The 11070-nt window shown below is 39.7% G+C and overlaps 1 protein-coding gene across 5 annotated transcripts in view; it reads right to left on the bottom strand.

The window, feature by feature from the left end:
• The window catches only part of STAMBPL1 (STAM binding protein like 1), a 51193-nt gene that overhangs the window by 13491 nt on the left and 26632 nt on the right, over positions 1-11070 (bottom strand). For 4 of the 5 annotated variants that reach the window (XM_019634145.1, XM_019634143.1, XM_019634141.1 and 1 more), the window contains 5 exons: positions 9423-9640; positions 6924-6999; positions 5066-5161; positions 2606-2963; positions 1396-1520 (listed from right to left, as the gene is read on the bottom strand). In XM_019634145.1, the coding sequence (XP_019489690.1) occupies positions 1396-1520; positions 2606-2963; positions 5066-5161; positions 6924-6999; positions 9423-9640 (873 nt within the window). The remainder of the gene's footprint in view (positions 1-1395; positions 1521-2605; positions 2964-5065; positions 5162-6923; positions 7000-9422; positions 9641-11070) is intronic. The other variant, XM_019634144.1, reaches the window with a different exon arrangement.

Genomic DNA, 11070 nt, shown 5'->3' with positions numbered 1-11070 from the left:
AAATGTTTGTCTGATGAAGGAAGGGAGGGAGGGAGGGAGAAAGGGAGGGAGGGAGGGAACTAAGGACAACATGTGGTCCTTGGGAGGAAGCATCCATTGCACACTGCCCCCTGAATAAATAAGGTGGCTGTGGAGAGGGGACGGCAGGTCATTCTCCTGTGCTTGTCATCTGTACTTCCTCTCTCCTGCAGGAAAAGTGATGATGCAACACTGGAGTACAGCAGGAGGATGTGTGTGTAATGAATCATATTATATATTCAAATAAACAACAGCTCCCAAGCTAAATGTTTAGTACTGAAGATGTGCCTGGACCCAAAAATATAGACTAATACCCAAAAGAGACTCTGAAAGGGAACTTCCAAAGAAACATTATTTTTCTTGCACGTGGGAAATTAAACGTATCTCCTTTCTTGTTTCCTTCTACTTTGGCATTGTCTTTCATCAAACATTTTGGATAAAACCTTCCATACTTAAATGTGGCCTATGCTGTATATAAGATTTTAGTTTGTTGAAACTATAGCCTTAAAGAAAACAACAAAACCCTAGTTTTATTCCAAATGTGTCTGGAAAAGGGGGGGCAAGATAGTACCTGCCACAGATAAAAGCAAGTAGAGTTAATTATACGAATGTATGTGAAACTAACAATTGCAACAAAAATTTGATTTAAGAAACTAGATGGCTTTGGAAATCTGAAGACCTATAATCCACCATTTTTCTAAACAAAGATTTAATTTATACTTTGATTAATTCTTTACAACAAGCTTTTATAGTATCCCTGAAATTTTACAATCCATTTTCTAGAAAAATAATTCCATGAATAATGACAGTTTTATGAAATCAATCTATGCAAAGTTAATTTCATAATATTTACACTTTTTAAGATGCTTTTATTCTGTTCCGCTTATCACAAGAACATCACTACTTTTGAAAGTATCCTGTGCAGGGCCAGCCAAGTGGCTCAGTTGGTTAAGAGCGCGAGCTCTGAGCAACAGGGTCACCGGTTCGAGTCCCACATGGGCCAGTGAGCTGCGCCCAAGCTGAGCTGCTGCTGAGCTGCCAACAGGTGGCAGGATGGCTCAGCTGGTGAGAGCACGTGCTCCTAACAACAAGGTTGCCTGTTAGACTCCCACATGAAGATAGTGGGCTACGCCTACCCGCAACTAAGATTGAACAGGGTACCTTGAGCTGAGCGGCTACGGGCGGCTGGATGGCGACTGGACTTGGAGCTGAGCTAGCTGTGCCCTCCACAACTAAGATTCAAGGACAACAATTTGGCTGTTCCCTTTTCTCAATTTCCCAACACTGTTCCTCTCCCCCAAATTCCCAATAAAATCTTTAAAAAAAGAAAAAAAAAGAAAGTACCCTGTGCAGAGAGACATGAAACAAAGACCGTACCAGTTTTCCACAGAGTATTCCACAGGTTTCTATTCCTCTCACTGTGTTAGATTCTGCCAGTAGCAGAAATTTGTGGCAAAGGTCTCTTGACAAAACTACACATCGTAGTCCTTCAACCACTAAATCTGAGAAACAGAAAGGGGAGAAGGAGCTAAAAAAACAAATTTACATCCAATCTTTCAAAACTGTTTTTGGCAAGCAACTGCAAGTAAATATAAATATCAAAAATGAAATTATCTGGTGCTCTACTTTCCATGTGTTAGTTTAATAGTCTTTAAAAGTAAACATTGACTAGGAGGAAGGTAAAATCACCCTTTGCAAATATATTATTTTATAAACAAGTGGCAAAATGCCAGCACTTTCATATCTTCATGCCCTAGATCAACGATTTACTTGTATGTGTGAGTTTTCTTTTGGTACCAAGCAAATATACTGTTAAGTGCATGGGCTGCAGAGAACACATCTCATATCCTAAAAGACACAGGATGAATATTCTTTATTGTGTTTCCCATATATTACTTATATCTTTACGAAAGTTGGTAATAAGAGGATAATGTTTTCAGAAATAATTAGCAGTAAATTTATAAAATGGTTGCCTATCGTAAGTCCTTTAAAATAAATGGAAACACAAACTCCATCTGACAGTGTCTGCTGGGAAGAATTCCCCATTTGACTTTGAAAACATGCCAGCGCTGATGACAGCACCAAGCAGCACTAACTGTTAGCAAAAGTACAGAATCCATTTGGAGGTTAACTCCCCATGTGTACACTATCCTCCTTGCCTGGGGAAATGCTAACCCTTTAAATTCAAATTGCTGAGCAAGTTCTGGACAAACAAGTTTCTCAACATCTTTTTTTCCTCTCTGGCGTAAGTGTTTACCTTTAAGATCCATGGGTTTCTTGTTTAAAATACATGAAAGAAAAGAAAAATGCTTGGAATTCTTCTCGTTTAAAATCTCTGTACCATGACCTAATACAGTCTCATTTATTATAGAGTCTCTGCTCTATCGGGGGGCAAATCATGTTTTCTGAATTTTAAGGGACATAGAATAAAAACCTTATGATACTGGAAGACCCTCTCTGTCTACAGGTACACATCACGGAGGGGTCCTACCACAATTGATTATGAAATGAGAACCCTCCCAGTTGTTCCAGAAATATGGTTCCATTAGAAGAGAGCCAACATCTTGCAACACGTTGGTACACTTACTCTGAACAGCACTTAGGGTAGCAGCTGGCTTTAAGGCCCTGTTGACGGGAGGAGAATGACTAGCGTAATTAGTGGCATCACTTTTACTAGGTTGATCGGCAAATACATTCAGCAAGGAATTGTTCTGGTGTGTGGAAAAGCAGGACAAAGCACTCCCATCAATCTGCTCAGACAGCGCTGGGGTTTCCTGGCTTCGCATCTGACCTCGGGCTAATTCTTGCTTCTTGAGCTGATCTTCAAAAAACAGAAACTGCTCTGTTTCTAGCTGCTGTTGGCGCATCTGAGCGATCCGCTTCCTTTCTGCCTCTATCAATCTCTGTTGCTCCAGTTTTTTGAGAATTTCGGCTTTATATTTGTTCTAAAAAAAATGTGGTTGCCAGAAGAAAAGGTTAGTTTCCAAGGCAAAAACATCCAACTGGGATTAGACATTCAATCTTCTAGCAGACAGAGAGACACAGCTAGATACCCAATCTGCCCACAGGGACACTCAGGGGACAGGGAGGAACATATATAACATCCCAGCAAAAGACCCTTAACCTGATGCAGGCAGCAGTTCTAAATCCACTCATATGTTACCAGAGACAGGCCATGACAATCAAGTTCCCTCCATCCCCCTGCACTTTAAATATTAGAAAATCAAGGTCAGGATGGACGGCTCAGCCTGACCAACCAAACCACAGGGAACAAAATATCTCAGAAATAGTCATAATCATCCTAGACGGTACTGTGCAATACAGTAGCCACTACCCATATGTGGCTATTTAAATTTAGATATATTCAAATAAAATGAAATTAGAAATTCAGTTCCTCAGTCCTGCTAGCCTCCTTTAAGTACATGTGGCGACGGGCTCCCATATCAGAGCATACCACATAGAACATCTCCATCATCACAGAAAGTTCTACTGGAACCCTGTTCATTTGACTCTAGAACTCATACTGCTGGAACTTTATGGAGAAGGGGGATCACTAAGAAACAGCTCTCAAAATGTGGCCCAATCATCTCCAGCAGAAACAACCAGGAATTTTGTTAAAAATGAAGATTCCCAAGCTCCCCAGTGTTAACAAAAATATCCAGGCATTACTAGGTGAGAAAATATACATTTTTAATAAGCTCCCCAAATGATTCTGATGAAAACCCGATTTGGGGAGCTACTGTACGGTAGTTGGGGGAGGGATATGGCTTCCTGTGGCACGTGGATAAGCACACGGATCACCCTGGGTCTTACAGGGCAGATTCTGATTCAGCAGGTTTGGGGCGAGGCCTGAGAGTCTGCACTTCCAACAAGCTCCCAGGTCATACTGGTGCTGCCTGTAGCAAGGGCTTGAGGTCTGTCTCTTCATCTCTCCTAGGCACAAAGGCTGCCGAACTATCTCCCCAGAGATTTCCACATATCATATACATGGGGTACTACCGTGGACTGTGAAGTAACTGGTATCACCAAAGGCAGCTGTGCAACAGCTAGCTGCCAAGGCCATTCCTCCCAGGGAGACCCTGCGGGGACAACCAGACATATTGCCGAGTGTGGACGGGAGACAACTGGGCTTTTCTCTCCCTTGCTGTTGCTTTGTCTGAGCTTCCAAACTCATTTTTATTTTTCCTAGTTGAAATCAAATCATCAATACCCACACTTGAGGGAGCCTTCTGATTTCAACATTCCCTCGGTCACTTGGCTGGAACACCTCACTCAAACCTGACTTCTGGCTATGCCCAAAGAGAGTGGAGTTTTGTGACCACGTTTAGAGTTAATGAGTGTGAACGTAAGTGAGCGTAAATGTGACAACTTCCAGAGCACATGAAAACATATTCAGACAAAAAAATAAAAAATAAAACCACCTTTATAACATTGCTGTAAACATGAAGAATTCATGACTTGAACTTGAGTATCTTTTAGACTGACTGGTCAAGTTCTTTTTCAATGCCTTTCAGTCTTAGACATCATTATCATTTTCACTATGAAATCAGAATCCAGAAGCCACCACCCTTTGGTGACACGACTACATTTCACTCATACAGTTATCTACTATTCCATCTCCATGTCATACGGACTGTAATATTCAAGAATCAAATTCACATTTCCAAGGCTTACATGATCAGATACATCAGAAACCATATGCTGTTCGCCCTACCTCCTACTGCCTCTTTTCAACAGCAAAGAGCAGTCACCTGGCTCAAGGTTACATTGACAAGAGTTGGTCAAAAAGCTCTATTTAAATCACTATGGGAAATCTATTTTTCTAAGGCATCACTTTATTAGATGTTGTAGGGAAATAAAAATACCACATCTTTGGTGCAAGTGCTTAACCTGGACACCAACATGAATTTTTTATTGCTGTTACATCACTGCATCTTTAATTTTTAATTTAAATGCATATGACATTTGGAAAACTCATATGAAAATGAAATTCAAAAAATATCTGCACAGAAAACAATCATGAAATAAATGTACCAATTGAACTTACTTTGCTTTGCAAATATTCTTGGTATTCTACGTTATATTTCTTTAAAAGGTCCTTTTTCAATTCATCTGTCCTTGGGAAGGCAATCTCCTTCAGTTTCTTTTAAAAATATATATACATATTGATTAGTGGGATTTTTCAGTATAGTCTTTCAGATCATCAGCTGAGAAAGAAAAACAGCTGGTATATGTATTAGAAATCAAGACACAAGTAACCAAAGATGATGGTGGAAAAATAAATCTATCTTTTCTAGGGTTCCAAAATATAACTTGTCAGTAAGGAAGGGGAAAAGTTATCCCCTTTGTAAGACCTTTATTGATTCCATTGGATAGGTAAGCGGTTTGATTAGATAGGTACCTCATTTTTAGGTAGTGGGTTTGTGACTACACATTCCACAGTATGTATATGATATGTCATCATAGTTAGAAGGGACACTGAAGAGCATGGTAGATAGGGACTTGTAGGCTTGACAGACTGTAAAAAGTACTGAGACACTATTCATAAAACTAGAGCTTCCCAGGCCTATTCCCAGATCTACTGAATCAACATGTTTATCAGAAGGGAAGGGGTTGGGGAATCTGGATCTCAAACAACTTCCCAGTGATTCTTAATGGCTAGGAAATCTGATCTACTCCAAGCACTAACTCACTTCCTCCCGCTTTTTAGAGATGAGGAAACGAAGGCCTAGAGAGGTTAAAAGACTTGTCCAGTATCACAGAACTAACTAGTGGTCCTGTTATGACTAGAATCAAAAGCTCCTAACTCTAGCCATGCTCTTCCACTAAAATTTTTATTCTCTTCCTCTTTTGTCATCCATCCATCCATCCAACATCCATCTATCTATCCATCCATCCATCCATCCATCCACCCACCCAAGAAGCATAAAGAAAGAAAATGTACATGCTTTCGGTGATTTTTTTCCTACAAGTAAAACTAGGAGTAACTCTAAATTAGAGTAAAAGAGTCACGTTGGAAGCCTGGGACCTTTGGTTTCCAAACAGAACTCTCTGAAGTTGAGTGAATAAAAGAATTGAGGGAAATGCTACACAAAGGCATGAAAATGAGTGACCCTTCAGATAAGTGTGCACAGAAATTTCAAAAAAATGTAGATGACCATTTCACACAATTTGAGCTCTGTTTACAAGCAGCCTCAGGGCTGACATAACTGGTAAGAGGGTCTTTATTCCATTATACGGTAAAATATCTTTTGAGAGTTTTTTAAAATTTCATGCTGTGATTAGCTTTTTATATATTATTTACCTTCCTTCACATATAAGATCAACTCAAACTATTTAAGACAAATACAGTTCTTAAATGTTATTTAAGAGGATATATTTTCAGCTAAAGCTATTTGAAACTATCTATGTAGCTTATCTGAGAATATTCCGGGCTACCCGCTAGACATGTTGTCTATTAGGAAGAAAATAATTAGAACTCTGTGGCTGCCTTAATAATCAACAGTGATTTTCAAATAGTTCTGGGGTTCAGGACTGCATGGAATGATCAAAACCAGACAAAATGACTGTCTCAAACAAGCATGGGGAAAGATAACCATTCTCTCAATGTCTGGGAGGCATGGTGAGATAATTCTTTCTTCACGCCTTAAAGTGATTGAGCACGTTCTTGATTTCTTTTTTTTTTTTTCCGCCGCCCAGTTTCAATTAGAGATCCCACACTGGCTCAGTAATGATGATTAAAAGTCTAAGAAGAAATCAAAACATCATGGCTAATGGAATGAAGCTGTTGTGCTTAAGCTCTCAAGAGGATGAGACAGAGGAGGAAAGGAAGGGGGGGTGTGTGAATCAATAATGGATACTTGTGGAGCATTTGATCCCACAGGGGAGAATCGACCCAACAATACCTGCATAATGTCCTGCTTTTCGGGCACTGCACATTGCTGGTAATCTCGATGGCCAGGAAGCTGTTCTACAAACAAGCTAGACAAGGAAAAAGGATGCTCTTAGAGACATATGACAGAAAGAGCTCAATTATGGTTTCTAATATGAGAATCAGCCTCCTTTTTAAAAAAGGAGATGTTTCATAAATTATTATTTAACTTTTACTCATTTCATCTGCCTTTCCATCAAATGTTGACACTGAATATGATTTGGGCATTACGGGTAGCTAAGCTCAGCATACAAAGCCCTGAAGTTAAAGAGGGTCAGGAGGTTCCCTAAACAGACCACATCGCTTTGGTCTTTCTCAGGTCCTGGGTACTTAATCCCCTGCAGACCACCATCTTACTTATGTGTGCAGCGGGCAACACAGAGGATCAGGTAAAAATATAAGAGTTTGGAAAGATCAGGGCGGTCGATTAGCTCAGTTGGTTAGAGCACAGGGCTCATAACACCACGGTTGCCGGTTTGATCCCCTCATGGGCCACTGAGCTGCACCCTCCACAACTAGATTGAAACAAGTAGTTTATTTGGAGCTGATGGGTCCTGGAAAAACACAACTGTTCCCCAATAAAAAAAAACAAAAAACACCAAAACAATGTTTAAGAGTTTGGCAAGATCAATGTAATCCCTTCTCACCACTGAAAAAGACTCAAAAGACCACTGATGAATCTGTAGTGCCGTATGTATATATCAAACCTCTTAACTGAAGATTCCTAACTAAGAGAAATGACAGCCAGAATTCCTAGTGAAATAGGTGGTGCTAAATAGGAATTAATTATTTTTCATCATCTTTTTGAGGAACCGGGGACAGCAGAAATAAAGAGAAATCCCTAGAGCAAACCAGGTGTATCACTTCCAGGTAAAGTGAAGATAATGCTTCCATAAATTTTTCTTGCTAATGTATCCCCAGCCTTCAGAATAGTGCCCAGGTCATAATGAATGCTTAATAAATATTTGATAAATGAATGAATAGCCCTTGTTTGATAGATCGTGATGGGCTCTAAATATTTGTTTTGATCAACTAATATGTGATACCTTATAATTACTGGTATTCTGTTGTTTATAAATCACACATGCGTTCATCATCTCACCTCTAGGATACACTGGAATGGGACCATAACCCTCATTTCTCAAATGAGAAAATTAAGGCTTAAAGAGGCTGCACAAATTTTTGGTTGCCTAAGAATTAAAGTCATAAACATTTAGAGCTGAAGAGACCTCAGAGATATTCACCCATGAGTCTTTCATTTGTAGATAAGAATTAAGGCCCAAGGAGGATAAGTGAATTACAGATTATCACATGGTTGAATGACAGATGAGAATTCAAGTATTCTGCTTACTCAGTAACTCAGAGAGTATATGGCCTTTCCCCTTTATTACACTTATGATTCCAGAGGACTGTGTGCAAAACTTGAGAAGAAGGTGAAAAAGAAACGTATCAATTGGTAACTAACTTCCAATAGTTCAGAAATTAAAATTTTTGGAAAACATATGCTATCAATGACAATTGATAACTTCCAATTTCATATTTATTGCTTAACTTTCTAGAGGCAAGTGCTACTCCTAGGTACGCCAAATGTTGCCAACCATTGACTTCTCAAATGTTCTCAGGTTAATGAGTCCCCAACTGAACTAGTGAAATTAATCAACACATGATTTTCAATTAGAATAAAAATAAGGATTTCAGCTTAGAATAAATAATTATTGGTTAACAGACCTTCCCAACCAGTAAGCTGGCAAACTGGCAAGGAAAAATCTAAATCCCATTTCTGCTAACTCTTAAACTAGGATATGTTACTAACAATATCTATCTAATGGGAAGTATATTTTCACATGGCTGTTTTGAGGTAGCCGCCTTCCCTCAACATTTTGGAAGTTCAGTATTATGACACAGCTAAATAAATTGCTTAAAAACAAAACAAACAAACAAACAAAAACACCTACAATGTGAAACTGGCTGCTACATTCCATCCCTGAATCAGATCCTGCCTATGACTGCCAACTTATTCCCCAGTCTCAAACCCACCAAATCAAAGTTTAAAAATGTTAGTGGCATGTTCCAGGAGCTGGAGATGGAGATGCAATACGGTTCCTGCTCTTATAAAGCTTACCTTGCTGTAGGGGAAGAATGGCATGAAACAAGACATTTTATTTACACAGTACTACAGACAGGGACCTACAAGTTGGCCTGTTGGCCTTTTCAGAGGGTATCTTACATCCCTGTGCCAGTCACTTCCCTGCCCTTCTTCCCAATCCTCAGCCTCAGAGGGTGTGGCGATGCCTACGAGTAGATTTACTTGGTCATTGGTCATTTTAAAACCTACACATTGAACGTTTTTGGAGATGGTAAACTTGGTCTAAACATGAAAACATTCCTGGCACCCCAACTGCCTCACCAAGATATCACGTTAAGTATTTTCCCAATTCTCTCATTTCAGAGACCTCCAAAACGCAAGACTTACGTTATAAATTTATTATAAAGAACAAAGGCATTTTCCAAGTTTCCTTCTTCCAGATACACAGAGGCCATCCTCTCCATTTCCACTCCGGACCTGAAGTAGCGGCGCGGAGTAATATCTTCACTGATGGTGATATTACAGCCAAGCTTTCTGAGGGCACGGACGCGCTCCTCTGGGCTCAGAGAAACATCCGTATGGTCAGGCATGGCCGCCAACTTTTTCTGCAAAGCAAAATTTGAATCTCTGATTATAAGACGAAATGCATGTGACTAAAATTATGGATGTATTTTCAGTACTCACTATCTGACACCAATACCTAAGGAAAGCTTTTCGTAAGAGTTAATATGATAAAAGCGAAGTCTCTTTGCTTCCACGTGTGACCCACACGCCAAAAAGACACACATCTCCAGGGTGAACATACATGTTTATTGGAGTAAGACTTCTTTTAGGTTTCAGGGTACAATTATGTGGCAGTTCCTGAGTATGCAAATGTTTTAAGTCGTTTTAAGTAACGTATCACTGACCTTTATTTCCTCCTGGATGTTTCTCTCCTGGGCCGTGTGAAGCAGGTCAAGAAAGGGATTCCTGCCAGGGTAGGGCGCATGTCATTCTATTCTGAAGAGTCTCCAAGAGATAGCTTGGATTCAAGGTTACTATAAGGATTCCACTCTGATCCAGAATATATCTAGTTTAATAAGAAGTCCCAGGGCCACCTGCATCTTCACAAAGTGAATAAAAGCTCTACTAGCAAGTCCTAGAGAAGCTTTTTCAAGCATATGGACACCTCCCTTTTTTTTTTAACATTTTTTTTAACTTAACTTAGATCTCCACATAATAGTAATTACATCTATTTATTACAGTTATTCATCCCTGACTGAAAAATAATAATAATTACTAAGAAAAAAAGTCAGTGATATTAATGCACTTGTATTTTGTTAATAAAAACAGCATCTGTATACATTTGGAAAAACATAGACTATATACATTCAAGATAATTATTCAATAAAAAGTGTTTCAGAAAGGCAAACAAGCCAACACTTTTGTTTTTTTTTTTTCCTGTTTAAGGACCATATGACATAAAATGCTAGGCTTTGCTAGGTCATATAGTGGCCGTGGCAGCCATTCAGCTCTGCTGCTGTGAAAGCAGCCACAAACTATATATAAACAGATGGTCCTGGCTGTGTTCCAAATTTTTATTCACAAAACCAAGCAGGTGAATTTGACCCTCAGGCCCTAGTTTATGGACCCCTACTTTAGACCAGTGCTTTTCAAAGTGTTGTCCCCGTACCAGCAGCATCAGCATCACCTACCTGGGTGTCTTAAAAATGCAAATTCCTAACAGCTACCTCTGATGGACAGACTCAGAATCTCTACACGTGGGCCTGGAGTTTTAACTAGTCCCAGAAGCACTAATGCATGCTATGGTTTGAGAAGCACTGCCTTAGACAACCCTACCATCCTGTGCTGTTCCAAGAATGGAGTTAGCCCAGAGCCAATTTAGCTTCCCAAATTCCCCTCAGTCAGTCAGAGTAGGTTGCAAGTCTGACTACAGTGTGGGCAGAACGTTTGATTAAGGTCTGTAGAAAAATTAAAAAAAGATGGGCCGGCAGAATGGCGCGTTGGTTAAGAGCTGGCTTGGGAAGCCAGAGGG

Source organism: Hipposideros armiger, unplaced genomic scaffold, assembly GCF_001890085.2.
Source record: "Hipposideros armiger isolate ML-2016 unplaced genomic scaffold, ASM189008v1 scaffold_1512, whole genome shotgun sequence".
In the NCBI taxonomy this organism is placed as follows: Eukaryota; Metazoa; Chordata; class Mammalia; order Chiroptera; family Hipposideridae; genus Hipposideros; species Hipposideros armiger.
The sequence above is the reverse complement of the archived record's forward strand: the minus strand, read 5'-3'. Positions and strand labels throughout refer to the sequence as shown.